Genomic DNA, 18,123 nt, shown 5'->3' with positions numbered 1-18,123 from the left:
AGTTTTATTTATTTTTTATTTAAAACAATTTACTGCCCTCGGTTTAAATGTGTGAATCATTCCATACCCCTTAGGCCCCAAATAGTAACAGTAACGGGTAGACTGTCAAAATACACACATTTACACTAATCTTACAAACGACTGCTCATAAACACACACGCCTGCCCATACACACGCACATACATACACACATACATACACACACACGCACATACACACATACATACACACGCACACACACACACACACATACACACATACATACACACATACATACACATACATACACACGCACATACACACATGCGCACAAACACCATTTCTCTCCCCTATCTCATTATATCTCCCCTTTCTTATGATCTCTCCCCTTTCTCTTTATCTCCTTTTCTCTTTGGTCCTCTCCTTTCTTATCATCTCTCCTCCTCTTTCTCTTTATCTCTCCCTATCTCTCCCCTTCCCGTTATTATCCATCTTCTCTTTGACCCCATCTTCTCATTATCTCTCCTCCTGTTTGTATTTATTTCTCCTTTATATCTGTCACCTTTCTCTTTATTCCGACCCTTTATTTCTTCCCGTTCTCTTTATCACTCCTCTTTCTCTTCACCTCACCCTTTTTCTCCCTATCTATTCTCTTTCTCTCTCCTCTTTTTCTTTATCTCCCCTCCACTTTCTGTTTATCACTCCTCCTCCTTATTGCTTCCTTTTCTCCCTATCTCTCCCCTTTCTCTGTTATGTCTCCCCCTCTTTCTCATTATCTCTCCCTTTTCTTTATCTCAACTTTCCATTTCACTTTATCTCTCCTCCTTTTTCACTTTATCTCTCCTCCTTTTTCACTTTATCTCTCCCTTTTCTCCCTACCTCTCCCCTTTCTGTTTAATCGCTCCTCTTTTTCTATTAACCCTCTTTCATTTTATCTCATCTCTCACTTTTCTCTTTATCTTTTCCTTTTCTTTCTTTATCTCTCCCCTTTCTCATTATCCTTCTTTTCTCATTCTCTCTCCCCTTTCTCTTTATCTTTCCTTCTTTTCTCATTATCTCTCCCCTTCCGATGGACGTTTCGTTCGTCTAACTTTTTTCCCCAGATTTGATTCAATTTCTGTAAAAATTGTTTTACTAAAAATGTTAACAAAAATATCCCTCTCTTTCCTCATCTTCCCAGTTTGAGCGCAGCGAGGAATGTATCTCGTCTCGTTTGGCAGCCCGCTGAGCGCTGATTTCCTAATCTCTGGAATTATTCCAAGGTTTGCAAAACAAGGGATCCGGGCTCTGGGTGCCACAGATGCACCCCTCAAACTGATGATTTATATGAACTGGAATAAGGCGCTCTGCATTCTGGAGTCTAGCGGTACCTGTTTATATTAAAATTCCCTCCCTGTTATAATCTAAAGAAGTTTAACTTTAGAGAGAGGGTGGCAGATAAGCGGAACAGCCTCCCAACAGAAGTGGTAAAAGCTGATATAGTGAGGAAATGTTATATTTAAATTATACGGGTAGGCGTTATAAGTTCTTGTAAGTTATTTTAACCGTAGCAGGTCACCCCCACCGGCATGGAGTCAGGGGATCTACTAATCCTGCCCCACCCCCGCACATAGAACCCTTACGGGAACCGGTCATGTGACTTTGTCGAAATCAAGTGGAAAAAAACAAATATTGATAAATAATCTGGCAGAAAGAGACGCAGATCGATGGGAACACAGAGTCTCCGGACCGGAGCTCCCATCGTGTTTATCGAGGTCACGCTGGTCCCCGAAATCTTTTTTTTTTAACAAATTCATGGAAGCGGCGAACACTCCGAATATATATTCCGGGAAAAGTATCAAATTCCATATATTCTGCTTGTAATGTTACTTTGATTTTGTAATCTGAGATAATTTGCCCCCCCTCCTCCCCCCGGCTCCTACCCACTGCTCGCTCTTAGAGTTATTCACTATTCTATACAGATTATTATGGAGTATTTGAAATGTTGCTGCTTCTATACACATTACTGGGGCAAACATTCTGAGCTCCAAGGAAAGAGAAGCATCGGGGAGGAAAGAGGGGCATGGGGGAGGAAAGAGGGGCATCAGGTGATGAAAGAGGGGCATCAGGGATTTGGGGCACAAACAGGGACTGGTCATCCTAAAGAGGGACGGTTGGGAGGTATATTCCCCTGTTCAGATGGTCCTTTCTACCAGTGTTAAAGAGCTCCTTGTCTGATGCCCTCTGACCCCGCAGCGAGGGCAGATCAGCTGGCAGCATGTGCTGGTTTTACATAAAATGCCCCTTTGCTCCACTTGGACCAATCTATTAATGTAGGAATCTATTATTTAAATTATTCATCTGCCCGGGTTCCCTCGCCTGTGTCTGAACTTTTAGAGGCGTCCGTGCTGTTTATTCAAGGTGTTCCCATTGATTTAACTGGGAAAGATTTCCTGTCCCTGGTCAGTGGCATGGAGCAGAGCAGCTGCAGAGCTGCAGCTTCTACCTCAGGTATTTATTTTTGAAGAATGCATATTAAGTACTCTCGGAGGGTTAGGGTTCCCCACAGAGTATTTTAATATGCCTTCTTCTATAGTGGGGGTGTCGGGTATAGTAAACCGTGACTTGATTCACTGCGACAAGCTTTACCTGCAAGAATTACTGGTTTGGCCCTGGGTGATGCATAGTTAAATCTACGAGATGAAATCTAAAGATTTGCCTATGTATTATGCTAACGCTCAGGACGTCACTGAGTATTACATACCAGCAGTGGCCACAAGGAGGCAGTACTAGTCCACAAGGGGTGTGCATGTAACATTAAAGGTGCTAAAGGGACTCTCCAGCCAATGTGGTCGCTGCAGGGGTCTTAACTGTGACGATGCCCGTCCCTTTAGGGGGCTCAGGCGCCCCCTGCGACCGCTGGCTCCTGCCTCCCCAGTGTAGATCATACACACAACGCCCCCCCGTTCACAACATTGTATACCCTACTGAAAAAACCATACTCAAGCCACTGCAGCATGGTAGGTTTCGAATGGATCCCTGCTTGAAAATAGGTCTCTTTGAGTAATTTCTAGAAGTACCCCGTGCTAGAGATACCCCGCAGAATGCTTCTCTTATTTCACGTCTGTTTCTCTCCCTATAATAAAGGTTTCCTTGCGCCGGCTCCCCTGTCTCATTGTCTGACTTCCTTATGATTTTCCTGTTCACACATTGGGCGTGTGATGTCATCTCTCCCTTGGGAATAATGAGGTCATCCTTGCAGCGAGGTTGTTAGTTGTGATATAGGTTTGGGGGGCTTCGCCTGGAATTGCAGCTCTAGGGTTTTAAAGAGACAGAGTGGTCCCTTTCACATTATGTGGCGTCCCCCTTGCTAATGCATGGGGGGATTCTGCAGATACCCCTAGAATTAGTGATCTCTCATTGGGGGGGGCTTTTCATCTGCATTATGGCTACCTCATAAAGTTTAAAAAGTTTGGACGTCCCGCGTCATCTTTTGCGATGAGTATATGAGTATAAGCGACTTTTTCCGTATTACAGGGTGTGTTGGCAGCTACGCCTGGGTCGCTGCTACTGTCCATTATTGTCCGTGTGTCTGTGTCCGGCGGGTGACCTGCGCGTGTGGGAGATCTCTGTCTCAGTATAATAAATGATTCGTTACTGAGACACGGGATGCAGGGAGACGTCCATTGTGCGTCAGACAAAGACGGAGTTTAATCCAGAAAGACGGTGACCTTTCTGCTGCCGGGAGAGAGAGAGAGAAGGGAGAGAGAGAAGGGAGAGAGAGAAGGGAGAGCTGCCACGGGGCAGGAAAAGAGGGGGATTTAGACTATCTGCCCCAAACTCAGCATTACCTTAAAGCGCCAATAAATATTAAATCAGAGCAGTAGAGATCTTCTACAAACGTGCCGTTGGGAGTCAGAAATGAGTGAAAGTGGATATAATAATAATAATAATAATAATAATAATAATTATCACGTGACAGAGGATCAGGCTGCTGCCGGAGGAACTGCGTTGTTCTTATTACATTTTAATAGGAAAAAATAAAATGACAGATCTGCTAACGTTTATTGGCTTTCCATGCCTTTAATAATATTTAGTCTTAGTGGAACATCACCTTTAATAAAGACAATGGGTAATCAAGTGTAATGTGGAGGGCATTAAAGGGTCCCCCGAGTGATCATATGCATCGTAATGCATGATAGTTAGGTGGTCCCTGCATGTGCGAATTCTGTTTTCCTGCCAATGACTGCACTGCAGCTCTGGAGCTGCAGCTTCCCCTAAAGGTATGGTTTGTTTGTTTGTTTGTTTGTTTTAACCAACTTTTAAGCAAAACTGGGGTATTAATATAAATGACCTATGAAGTAAGACGGCCTGTTCTAAAGAAGGAGTTTGCAGGGAAGCTGCAGTTTCCCCCAGTGAGCTATATAACTATATATATATATATATATATATATATATATATATATATATAATGCCGTTCCTACAGGAGAAACCCGCTTTTATAATACTTTGCGGAGTGAGTTGAAACCCCAACTCCCCCCCAGTCGTGTGAAAGCAGTAAGTACAGCGCGGGGATGGAGGTTGATAAATACATGGTGTAGTCAGGGAGGGAGCAGGAAGGTCAGCTCTTTGTGTGAGATCTGTGTTTCTGGCCATGGCACCGGGGGCAGATTTTGGGCACAGAGCCACACAGCGCTCACAACACAACCCCTTGTCTCTTCTTCTCCTCTCCCAGGATTCCAGACAGAGGGGGCAAAGGCTGGCATTGACCCCCCCCTCCTTTTCCCGTTATTCCCCCCCTGACGGGGCTTCAAAAAGACCCCGGACCTCCTTGACTCAGGAATTGAATGGTGATTATTTTATTATTGTACAAAGCAGCACTTTCTACAGCATATGGAGAATGCGAGGGGTTATTGGGGGCCACAGAAGAAGAGTGGAGAGGGGGGAGAGGAAAACCGGAAAAATTAGAGATAGAGTGATAGAGGTATGGAAGGAGAGAAACGGGACCCCAGTTTGGGTCAAAAATCATGAAGGACATGCGTTATAAGAAGCCCCCCAAGCAGAACCCACAGTAACTACAGAATACGGGGACATCAAGGGCTGAGAGCTTTCACTTTTTTTAAAGTTCCGGGGATTTGTGTGAAGTTTTCAAGAGCAGGAAAAGGATGCATTTCCAGATAGAGCTTGTAGAGCGAGGAGGGGACTCGGGGCTGAGGGAGAACCAGGCGCTCATCAGTTACTTGCTACACGAGGACACAGAGTGATAGTTCTGGACGGCAAGGACGGGTTTGGAACGCCGTGGATCTAGGTAAGTTCCGACCTCGCTTAGAGACAGCGACCAGAACGTACTTCCAACCATTGATTCCGTTCTGGAGTTATTCTGGATATGGTGTGGTCCTTTCTGGAGACACTGAAGGAGCTCCGGTACTATTAGGTTCTCTAGATTTGCCTACAATTGTTGTAGAAGGATCACAAAACGGATTACTCCGGATTGAAACCAAAGGTCTTCTGCTGCTTTGGTTTTTTCTCCGAAGCATTGGCCGGATGTAGACTTCAGGAACCAGATTATGATAGGGAATTCTAGATGGGCGAGGGTGGAGAGTCATAAGAGAGATAGTTCTTGGGGTAAAACAGTATAGTATGGGGTATAATAGTATCTCTTGGGGTATGACATACTCTTGATTGTAACTATGTATCACCAAGCTGAAGAAGATGAGGTTCTAACATAAACCCGTCTAGAAAAAAACTGAGGGGTCTTTCAAATATCTTAAGAGCATCCGGAAAATGAAAGAAAGTCCCTGAAATAGCCAGAGGGTGTCTGGAACGGAAAGCGCCGTCTCCGCTATAGCCAAGGGGTGTCTCGAGCAGGAAAGGGGGTGTCTCTCGGACAGCGTAGGGGGGTCTGGAAACGGAAAGGGGTGTCACTGGGATAACAAAGGGGTGTCATTGTGTTCCAGAGGCGTGCTTTCCTCGCATTCACGCTCCCGCGTCCTGTGATCGGCAAAACATTGTTCAGTCTATGAACCGAAGGAGCGTTGGGGTGAGTTTTGGGTCTGATCTGCCTGCGGTTCCTCTGTCTTTCTACGGTTAGGAGTTAGCGTAACGGTGTGAGTGTTCTCTCTTCCAAACCCTTTATATACGGCTTGTGTCTGTGCGTTACTGTCTATGTGTTGTATCTGGAACGTGGTCTATGACTTCGTTCCACTGCAAAAAAAGACAACATTTTGACCTTAATGAAGGTCAATCCTCTTAATCAGAAGGACCCACCTGCCACCTGCCCCAGCAGCCTCTTTAGCTTTAGTTTTGGGCGATCGGCCGTTGTGTAATCTTCTGTTCTCTTCCTTGTTTCCGTGCTGCTGTAGAACCTCTGCGGGGGGCAGTTGAATGTTCTGTGGTTGTGGCCCAGGGGTATTTCATGGACGACACTTTTTAATAATAAGATATTTTTAGGAAGGCATCATTTTTTATTTAACCAAATAAAGCAAAAAAATGGTCCCAAAAGGTGATCAATATGTATATATTTGAGGGGCTGTAGGGCGAGGTTCAGGTCTCAGAATGTTCTATCTTAGAATGTTTTACATGATATAAACTCGCACATTCAGTATTGTAGCTGGGAACCTTCTAAGCTCACCCCAAGACCCTTTAATGCCCCACCATGCAGATTCTGAGTATCGACTTGTTACCCAAATGGCTCCAATACCCCTCATGGAAACCATCATTACTTAAAGATACACTTAATTCAATCACCTGCATTCAAGCAGGGATATCGACCATAACATACTGGTAGCAAAAGCACTAATCAGGAGTCTTAGGTATCATTACTTCTTCGTCCTGAGATTGGGGCAAAAACCCATGAGACTTGGGGGCAAACCCCTGACAGTTCCCAGGGATGGTAAATATGAATATGTGTTAAGAGCCGGAGAGACAGACGGACACCGAGAAGAGACGTTCACATGCCGTATGTCTGTGCCAGCAGGTATCTCGCCCCAGGGCGTGCAGCACTATGTATCTTTGGACCGTGGCTTTACTTATAGTCGGCGTGAGCGGCTCAAGGCAAAAAAGGTGAGAGCCCTGGAAGTGTCTGCGTTATTAATATTCCTTTCCTTCTGTTATTATCGGTGATATCAGTGACTCTTTCTGTTTCTTAGAAATCCCATTTATCCAATTAAAGGTGCTGTTCCACCTACTCTGCTGAATTGCCCAAACTAACTAAATGCAGCATTACAAACATCATTTCTAGAACCTTCCGTGAAATGATTTAAAAGCTAAGGTTTAGAGTAGATCCTCTGGCCTGCCGAGATTTTCCTGCTATAAGAACTGAAGACTTATTTGGTATCAGCTTCTACCATTTCTTCTGGAAGGCTGTTCCTTTTATCCACCATACTCTCAGGGAATATATAGTTCTAGACGAAGCACACCTCTATACATGTGGGTGTCATAGCTGAGGGTTTATAGTAATCTAAACGTTCTTGAATTTGTCCATTTGTGGCTTTGTCAGGGGAGTCTGTTCCAAGCAGGTGGAGAGGATCCCGGTCGTGTACAATGAGACCTTCATACAGCCGATCTACCAGCCGTACCTGACCATGTGCCGGGGCCAACGAGCCTGCAGCACCTACAGGTAACGGATGCGAGAAGGACAGGAGAAGACACTGGGCATGCTGACGTATTATACTTGGCTGCTGCCCTTGGCCTGATCCAGGGCAGTGCCCCATCTGCCCTTCCCAACTTACCCCCATAGTCCCCGTCCCAGCATGTGATGTTAATGGCGGTATAGAAACTATGGAGGCTTTGCTGACCAGCTCAATGTGCAGTAGGGACCCTGGGAGCCCAATGTCCCAAGTTTTTCCTTCCCTGAGTCTCCGGGTCACTGGTGTTTATTCATGCCTATTCCTCCCCAATTCCACTCCCACCCCCATACAATGGGGCTATCGGTGGTGGCTCCTGCCCATGTGCTGAGCCATATGAGCAATGGCGCACTCATCTTCGGCACTATCCTAGGCCTAACCCAGGGTAGAACCACCAGCCGCCCTCTCCATGTGGAAGAAGCCATGGAGGACTCAACACGTCTGCCCCATAGTGAATGGAATGTTTGTGAATAGCTAGCGAGTGCATTACATGTTGGGACACATTGTATGACGTGCGGTCTATTATCCTCCTTCTCCCAGGACTGTCTACTCGGTGTCTGTCAGGCAGGTGAAAAGGGAGGTCACGCAAGTAACGTCCGTGTGTTGCCCGGGCTGGAGGAAGAAGGAGCCCACGTCAGACACGTGCGAGGAGGGTGAGTCTGTGTGAAGAGCCCCTCAACATCTGAAAGGGTCAAAGAGGGGCCAAATGTGTGTTAGTGGGTGTGGTTCGAGGCAGCAAAAATCTCCAACTGGCAGCCATGACCCTCCCACACCTTCTCATGGACACTTAGTCCTCCCCGGCTCTCCCCTCACACATCCTGTTTCGTCTTTGCAGCCGTGTGTCACAAGCCCTGTCAGAACGGTGGGACGTGCATCAAGCCCAACATGTGCCGCTGTCCTGCAGGTTGGGGAGGCAGATACTGCCATGTGGGTAAGTGTCTGGACGCTAATACCCCGAACGGACACCTAGAAAGCAACAGAATTCACTTTTTTTAAATTTTGTTCCTGGTTTGTAATTTCCCCCCTTGGATTTCCAGAATTTTTATTTCTTTTTTTTTTTTAAATTTACAAAAATCTACTAAAAAAAGATCTTTTTTTCATTATAATGAAATTTACTAGAAATAAGATGAATAAATATTCTTATCCAAATTAATGTATTAAAATGTTTTATGGTTTACTAATTCCTTTGTTATTAGAAATCTCAGAATATAATTAAAATGTACTTATTTCTAATTAATAATGAACCCCAACCAGACCCCATTGTTTTATTGGATGAGGATTGCCGTATCTGGCCACCAGAATCCTCTTCTCGGCCATGTTTTCTGTTCTTTACCGCTTCCCATGCTCTCCACTCCAACCTCCAACTCCCTTTCCCTTTCCCTGTTCCAGATATTGATGAATGCCGCCGTCCCTCGCACCCGTGCCCCCAGCGTTGTGTTAATACCCGGGGCAGTTTCAGTTGCGAATGTCACTCGGGCTTTACCCTCGCAGACGACGGAAAATCTTGCGTGAAAATCAGTCCCCAACCGTCAGTCCCGGTGCAACAAGCTGAAGGTAAAACCGGCGGTGTGTGATAAACCCACGGTCTTTGTTCTGAGACCTTAATGTTCCAACAGTGTTCCGTGCCACCTGTTTTGGTTATTTGGCTGTCACTTTAGGGGACTTTAGGTCAAGGTGGGCACAGCAGGTGCACCAGCTTTATGATGGCTCTCGTCTTCTGAGCATCAATGACCATCTGACAGAAGATGGAGGCATCGGCCACATGAAGTGTCCTCTGGATCAATCAGTAATGAAGCTTCAAACACTGAAGGTTCTAGAGCGTGTTATTTCTCCTTGGACATGCAGCCAGAAGAGCGACAGCCTATTTCCCACCTTCCATGGTTCTTCTCAACAAAGGAGAGCTTTGGAGGACTGGAACGTGATTAAATGTGAGCGTTAAAAGTTATCCAAACAAGAGTCTTATCTGGTAGTAGCGATGCTGGAAAATAGCCACTGGAGATGACTTCTGAAGCCAGTTTCCCGGCGCGGAACCTCATCATACATCTGGAAGTGGAAAGTTGAAGCTTCTGACACGTAGCTTCCGACAAGACAAAGATAAGGAGACGTACAGAGAGTGGACACAGACAATATTCCTGGGGGAAGTCATTTCAAAGTCCAATGCGTTATCATTTCCCCCGGCTGATACTGTGCAGACGGAGGAGACAAGTGCGCCTGGCTCCATGCCCCAATCCTTTGCAATAACCTGGAATGCTATTGGTATCAGGCCTACGAGAAGGAAGATGCCCACCTTGCCTCTGTTGATGTATCTAGAGACTCCGCACGGTGGTGCGTGCGGCCGTGGATTGTCCTGGTTTGGATGCTTCTGTAATGGACCCTTCACAACCCGTTCCTAGAACACCTTCAAGATCTTCTTCCTGGTATTCAGGACACTGGGAATGGAATCTGGATCCTATATTGATATTATCCATATTATTACCCACCCACCGTGGCACATAGTTTGTTGACAGGCAGTTCATTTGAACCACCAATTCAACAAGATTTAATCTGCGGATCCAAGCAAATTTGTCTAATGGAATGCTCAGAGTTCTCCGTTTGTAGTCGCAACACAACTGTTGCACCAGTTCTTTATGAATAAGGTTTCATCATTTGATTCCTCGCGACCTCAAGCTATAAAAGGTGATTTAATTCATTCTTGATGTTTTCCACAGATGCTTCACAAAGAATTTCCAATGAAGTCCAAGATCTCCGCAGTCTTGTTGTGTCATTAGAGCAGGTAAGTCCTCTAATACCCAATTGGTGTGGGCTCAATCCACGCTTCTTCCATGACGTCAGGATGGGGAGAAATCTGAGCTAAATCCAAACATCCTAAAATGACCTCCTTCCCTTCCTTTTTTTGGGTCCATGCCTCATGGTATTTAAAATTAGTGCTGACTTTGGAGCCACCATCAGATGCTTTATGAAGGTCCAGGTTGGCGCAAAGGAGTCTAGCGCTCAAAGTAAATTCTGATATTGACAAAACCAGTTCCCCTTAGCTCACTCTGGTTTCCATGGTAATTATTACTCCACATTTACGCATAAATCTGGCACATGGGGTGAAAAGTTAGCTTTTGCTCATCTTTGTGCCAGATCTTCAATCTGCCTCTCTGTCTTCATGAATGAACCTCCATGAATGAACAATACATTCCATCATACCTCATAATACTTTCCGAGAGGGTATAGGCTGAGGGTGCTGAGTGTCCCAATAAGAGACGGCGAGAAGGTGTAGGATCATTCATTAAACCGTTTCTCAGTCTCGGAGGCCTCTCGGTGTGTCTCGTAGCTAAAGTCTTTCTTTTCTTCCCCCGTCTCAGAGGTTGGACAGCACGCTCTCGGCCCTGCAGCGGCTCTTCCCTGTTAAGCTGTCCGAGATCCGCTCAGACCAGGTGCAAGAATTCTGGGAAAGAATCGGCAGCCTGGATCGAGTGGATTCCATAAGCGATCAGCTCATGTACATGGAAGAGAAGATGGGAGAATGTAAGGGACCTAAAACCACCAGAAATACATCTATACCCTCGTCTTTCGTCCATAAAGGCTCTCATGGCGTCTGTACCCCCTTTTCCTATTCCCATTACGGGTTCTATCATCCGTTCCTCTGGTTCCTCCTCTGGAACCTTCCGATGTCTCCTCCTCTCTGGTCTTCTCCCTACCGCTCCTCCTCCACGCGTCTCGCTTCTCTCCATAATAACTCTCCCTTCTCTTTCTAGGTTCCTGTCGCAGTAACGAGATCGAGATGGCTGTAAATTTAAAGCGTTAGTTCTCCGGACGAGCTCACCCCCATTTTATTTATATACCCTACCCTGTAACTCCAATATTTATGTCCAAACCTTTATTTATAACCCCGACTCACCCCTTAATCCCCAATCAATAAATACTATTTGTAGAAAATGCATCTTCATTTTTCTTTTTTTTCCTGATTTTTTGAAACTCCTCATTTGTTTGTTGCTTAGATACAGTCGCCCCTTTCCTCCGTGTTTTTATTCCTCCCTCTCTCGTCTCCGTGACCTCTTTCCATCCCGTCTTCCTTTCTGGTATTTCTGTTCTTCCTCCACATTGAGTGTTGACATTCCATCCGTCATCTTTCTTTCACGCTTTCTCTCTGTTCACTGACTGATTACTCGTTCATTCTTTTTTTTTATATTATTTTCCTAAATTCCCGTTTTTCCCTAAATTTCCCTTTCTATAATGATTTATTGTTATCTGGTAGGTACAGGAGGAACATTTATTTTAAAAGAAAATACTTGTTAGAACAAGAAGTCATAATCTAAAACTAGAGGGTCGGAAGCTTTGATGTATTGTCAAGAAGTTTTTTCGCTACTGCAAGGGTGGTAGATAAGTGGAACAGCCTCCCAGCAGAAGTGGTAGAGGGTAGTACAGTGAGGGTATTAAACATGCATGGGATAGACATACGGCTCCTGAATCTAAGACAAGACCAACGACTGATTAAGGTCTGAGTCTTTACAGCAGGAGAAATGGGCAGACTAGGTGGGCCGAATGGGGCCGGTCTGCCGGCAGATTCTATGTTTCTCATTGTTCAAAACTTACATGCGAGGTGACCCAGCAAAGCCAACCCATTGATATCTTCATGAAGCATTACAGCTGAACGCGGTGTGAAGGGTATGTCGGTCACCGCAGTCGAACATTAAATAACTCGTTTGCCGGGGTTTTTGGCCGACAGCCCATTGCACTTCCCAGAAAGACACAGCCTTCATCTACTACGGGCTTTCGAGGATCAAACCGCTGACCATGCATAAAAACGAAACAAAGTAAGAGATATAAAAACAAGGGAAGTCGTTTCGATGGAACCGATGATTGGGGGCACTGAATTATACGACCCCCCCCAGCGAGTTGGAGTTAAGAAAGTAGTCGGAAAACCTTTGGGATCTCCAAGTTCTCGGTTTTCCTGCATCGTATTACCTCGCGTGTCAAATCCATTCGTTCGTCCGTCAGATATCAGTCAATAAAACGATATAAAGGATATAAAAAAACAATTTCAGATAATCCTGATAATAATCTGGGGTAATAATCATGATAATAGTCTGCGGTAATAATCCTGATAATAATCTGCGGTAATAATCCTGATAATAGTCTGCGGTGATAATCCTGATAATAGTCTGCGGTAATAATCCTGATAATAATCTGCAGTAATAATCCTGATAATAGTCTGCGGTGATAATCCTGATAATAGTCTGCGGTGATAATCCTGATAATAGTCTGCGGTAATAATCCTAATAATAGTCTGCGGTGATAATCCTGATAATAATCCTCTGTAATAATCCTGATAATAGTCTGCGGTAATAATCCTGATAATAATCTGCAGTAATAATCCTGATAATAATCTGCGGTAATAATCCTGATAATAATCTGCAGTGATAATCCTGATAATAATCTGCGGTGATTTGGGATTTAGAGCCGGCGTCCTGGAGATAAGCATGAAAGAGGCCGACGGTTTTATCGAGTCTGTTAATTGTCGGTGTCGAACGGGAAATGAGACGTCGTAACTCAGAACCTCTCTCCGCGTTACGGAGTGACAGCCCTGGTGAGTTTCTCCTGCAAAAGAGCTGAGCGAGTCCAGAATAACGCAGAGTTTGGTCTAAAAACCCCACCGACGTAACTATACGACTAGCCCGGCCCGCCACGTCACATCCATGCAAACTCCTATTTTAGTGAATTAACCCCCAGGGCTCCGAGTAGAATGTGATTTAATATTCAGTTATTCAGGATTCTAACTCAATAAATACATTTAAAAAGCAGTTGACCCAGATGATATATCCCCCCCCCCCCAGAGCCGGCCCTGGGATTTCTTGCTCTCCAGACAATGATCTGGCGGTGGCCCCCGGCCCCAGCTCCGTGCGCCAGACGGCTGCCTATGCTCCTTATTAGTTACAGGCCCTGATCCCCTCTGCGCTGTGTTCCGTGTGTTTAACGCCTGCTCGAGTCCCCGTGTTTTAATGAATATCGCTGTTTGTTTAGCTCGGACCCCTTTCACTGCATGTAGATTGGTGAATGAATTCCTCTGTATCTCCTGAAAGCAGGAAGCATACTTCAGTACACTTCCTGTGCATGCGCAGCTTCCGATATTCCCAAAGCACTTCCTTTTTTCACCCTGAACCTGCGTATTATATCACTTTTCACGTATTCTTTCTCCCCATTGCTTTCGGAAATATGTTTCATAATGATTATTTTCCCCCGGCTCCATCTACGCTTTAAATATTTATGCTCCTTTTAACTAATATCTATATAAATAGCTAATATATAATATGATATAATATACAACAAATATAATATGACATTTTAAATTACTATATATTTTTTAAATATTTTTCTACATATATAATTAATTAAATTTAATTAATCTGAATAAATTGTTGCCTCCTTTTTCTGCATCAAGATTCTTTTTCTTGTCTACGTTTTGTAGATTTTTTATAAGATTATTTTTTCGGTTCCATTCTACCTCCCGCCGTCTATTTATTATAATTATTATATATTTTATTCTCTCCGGCGTAATAATTGTATTCCGTCCGGCGTATTTACTTTTTCCGCCCTCTTTTCCTTTATTCTGCATCCATCTGCTAATTACAGATAAGAAGAAACTCTCGATTCGGTCCGAGTTTCTCCTCCCTTCCTTTAAGAGGCCGTGCCAGGATCTCGCCCCAAATACACCCCCCCGCTGCCTCGTTTTATTCATTTCCGGGTGATTTGAGATCTTTAGACCCTGGGTGATGGGGGTGACCCTTCCGTGTTTATTCTAAGTTTATTATATTATTATAAATTTATTATAATCTCCTGGAATTTTGGTATTGGCGGGGGTCAGTCCTGGCATATATGGACACCCCAAGCAAGAATGCACGGTGGCAAATTTTCCGTGGTTTACGTGACGTCACAATACATTGGCGAGTTTCCTCCGACTCCACCTTCCTTAGAATAATCTTGAGAAAACACCAAAAGGAAGCTGGCCAGCTGCACTATGATTTCATCGGTAAACCCCAAAGGATAAAAAAAAAGCAACAATTAAACAAAAATCCAACTCATTGCATAAAGTTACATAAACCTTCCATATTACTACCATATTAAAGGTGGTAGATAAGTGGAACAGCCTCCCAGCAGAAGTGGTAGAGGGTAATACAGTGAGGGTATTAAACATGCATGGGGTAGACATACGGCTCCTGAATCTAAGACAAGACCAACGACTGATTAAGCAGGAGAAATGGGCGACTAGACGGGGGCCGAACGGGCCTATTCTATGTTTCTTCTATGTTTCTAAACCCTATGAGCGCACCTATCCTTAAAGGGACAGACCGACGTAAAGAAAATGGTAATTACCTTATGGCCGGGAAACCCACAAACCACAGAGTATCCTTATTTAGATATTTCTGGGAATACCCTGGTTTGCGTTTGTTTTGTTAAAACTATGCAGATGCATAGAAATATATAATAATAATAATAATAATAAATAATATATCCACACACATACATATATACACTACCGTCTGAAAGTTTGGGGTCACTTTCCTTGTTTTTTGAAAGAAAAGCTAATTTTGTCCATTAAAATAACATGAAATGGATCAGAAATCCAGCACAGACGGGGTTAATGCTGTAAATGACTATTGTAGCTAGAAACGGCTGATGAACTTTTAATGGAATCTCTTCATAGGTGTACAGAGGCCCTTTATCACTCCCATCACTCCTGTGTCCCAATGGCCCTTTATCACTCCCATCACTCCTGTGTCCCAATGGCCCTTTTATCACTCCCAACACTCCTGTGTCCCAATGGCCCTTTATCACTCCCATCACTCCTGTGTCCCAATGGCCCTTTATCACTCCCATCACTCCTGTGTTCCAATGGCCCTTTATCACTCCCATCACTCCTGTGTCCCAATGGCCCTTTATCACTCCCATCACTCCTGTGTTCCAATGCCCCTTTATCACTCCCATCACTCCTGTGTTCCAATGGCCCTTTATCACTCCCATCACTCCTGTGTCCCAATGGCCCTTTATCACTCCCATCACTCCTGTGTTCCAATGGCCCTTTATCACTCCCATCACTCCTGTGTCCCAATGGCCCTTTATCACTCCCATCACTCATGTGTTCCAATGGCCCTTTATCACTCCCATCACTCCTGTGTCCCAATGGCCCTTTATCACTCCCATCACTACTGTGTTCCAACCGCCCTTTATCACTCCCATCACTCTTGTGCTCCAATGGCCCTTTATCACTCCCATCACTCCTGTGTCCCAACGGCCCTTTATCACTCCCATCACTCCTGTGTTCCAATGGCCCTTTATCACTCCCATCACTCCTGTGTCCCAACGGCCCTTTATCACTCCCATCACTCCTGGGTTCCAATGGCCCTTTATCACTCCCATCACTCCTGTGTTCCAATGGCCCTTTATCACTCCCATCACTCCTGTGTTCCAACCGCCCTTTATCACTCCCATGTTCCAATGGCACGTTGTGTTCGCTCATCCAAGTTTAAAAGGCTAATGGATCGTTAGAAACCCTTTTGTAATTATGTTACAGACAGAAATTTCCTTGTTTTCCATGGAAACAGCTCAGTGACCCCAAACTTTTGTAGTATGTATATTTATATATTTACGATTAATATAAACATATATTTATTATTAACCCTTCCTTAGCACAAAGGATGGCAGATAAAATTTTACACACTTTATATTTTATAGACGGTGATATTGTACATCGCTACAGAATATTATGGCGCTATTCGAATAAATGAATGAAAATAATTAATAATAATTTCCTCTGCCGGTAGCCATTCCTGCGGGCGGACTCAATGGACCGGCTCACCCGCTCTTGATGAGAAAAGCGCCCTCTGGTGGGGGATTTAAATTTAACTTTTTTCCAAGTTTTTCAAAAATTTGAGACGCATTCCTTAAAGGGACAGCGAACGGAAAACGTTTATCGCCCCGGCAGCCGCTTTAAGTCTTTTTTTAAATCTGCGCTTGCTCTTTAATTTACTATTATTTGTAAACTAATAACACAAACTAACCCTATAATCTGAAATTGTTACTCATATTTTTCCTTTAGATTGTAAGCTCACAGGCGAGGCTCTCCTAAGCCCACCATGCTTCCAACTGTTTCCAATTGAAAGTGAGAATGTGCTGCGCATGCACAGTTGATCCTGAGGTCCTGGCGGCAGCTGTCGGTGAGGTGGGGGCAGATTGCCATCTTGGGAGCTCATGCCCCCTGGTGTCCTAGAGAGATCACTGATCTCCCCGGCTGGTCCAGTTACACCATGAGGCCAAGTTAAAATGCTTTAAATCACGAATTAAGATACTTTTATATGCATTCTTTAAAAAGTAAACAAAATAAGGTACTAGGGGAGAAGCTGCAGCTTCCCTACTGTTCTGTGGCCCGATTCTGCCCAGGTTAAGGTAAATAGTCCTGACTAATCAGGGTGCGGATCTTTTAACACAAACAAGATGTATGAGGACATTCAGTCTAGACGGGATCTTGTTTACTCCGTAAAAGCGACGGGGATCTGGTTACGGCAGGGTTAGTGGCACACAGGGGCCGGCGAGGACCTACAGCACTAGAGCTTTCCTTTTTCGTATCCCCGCCCCAGGATCAGATGTAAAATGCGGAGATTTTACTCCCTTTATTCTAAGGAACATAACGCAAAATATTTTTACTTTGCCGAGAGGGTAATAGATGAGTGGAACAGCCTCCCAGCAGAAGTGGTAGAGGGTAATACAGTAAGGGGATTTAAACACGCATGGGACAGGCATACGGCTCCTGAATCTAAGACGAGACCAACGACTGATTAAGGTCTGAGCAGGAAGACCTCAGGCAGTCCCTTTGGTACAGCACCGGAGGGCGATGAACATTAACCCCCCGTGCCCCGCTGTTTTTCTCTGATCTCCCCCACCGGCCTTGTTATGCTGGGGGTGTTTGCCATAGGTCGGCCCCCCAGCTAAATACATCACGACCTACAGGTACAGCTGAGATGTAATCATTTATTTAATAAACCCGCGGCTGGCGCCCTCGTTTCAGAATAACGCCCGGTTACTGAAGCTCCTTCCCAGCATGCACCCTGCCTCTTCCAGCTGATTGGCTGCTTATTTTGCTACTTTTTAAAACTTTGAAACATGTTCAGAACTGATTTAAGATGAAAGAAAACATTTTCTACCCCGGCCTCAACGCCCAACGCAACTACCTTCGATGCGGGGGTGAAAAAAAGTCATGCAGTAACCGACCCACGTAAAAAGGGGGTAAACAAATTTTAAAAAAATCAAGAAAAAAAATGATAAAAAAAATAAAAGGCAAAACGACCACGATACAGACTTTTTTTTAGTTTTTTTCTTGAATTTTCCCAGTTTTTCCTACAGGCTTATGACGCATGAATGGTCGCTTTAACTGTACGCAGACATCGCAAGCTGCCATTCAAGCCACTCAACCTTCACACACCCATCCAAAACGCGTTCGAAAATGATACCCGACAACATAAATTGACCCGGAAAACTGCGTGCAACGCTAATTTTCACA

The 18,123-nt window shown here is 44.6% G+C and overlaps 1 protein-coding gene across 1 annotated transcript; it reads left to right on the top strand.

The window, feature by feature from the left end:
* Window positions 1-6,911: 6,911 nt before the first annotated feature.
* Window positions 6,912-11,376, top strand: LOC149280410 (epidermal growth factor-like protein 8). The gene is made up of 8 exons (XM_089500651.1): window positions 6,912-6,934; window positions 7,457-7,576; window positions 8,124-8,236; window positions 8,419-8,514; window positions 8,973-9,137; window positions 10,292-10,356; window positions 10,934-11,096; window positions 11,327-11,376. Exons 1-8 carry the CDS (start codon window positions 6,912-6,914, stop codon window positions 11,374-11,376), a joined length of 795 nt encoding a protein of 264 aa, XP_089356777.1.
* The last annotated feature ends 6,747 nt before the right edge of the window (window positions 11,377-18,123 follow it).

Source organism: Sceloporus occidentalis, unplaced genomic scaffold (genome assembly GCF_023333645.1).
Source record: "Sceloporus occidentalis isolate IW3139 unplaced genomic scaffold, rSceOcc1.0.p SCAF_157, whole genome shotgun sequence".
NCBI classification, from domain to species: domain Eukaryota; kingdom Metazoa; phylum Chordata; class Lepidosauria; order Squamata; family Phrynosomatidae; genus Sceloporus; species Sceloporus occidentalis.
This window is presented reverse-complemented; position numbering and strand designations above follow the sequence as displayed.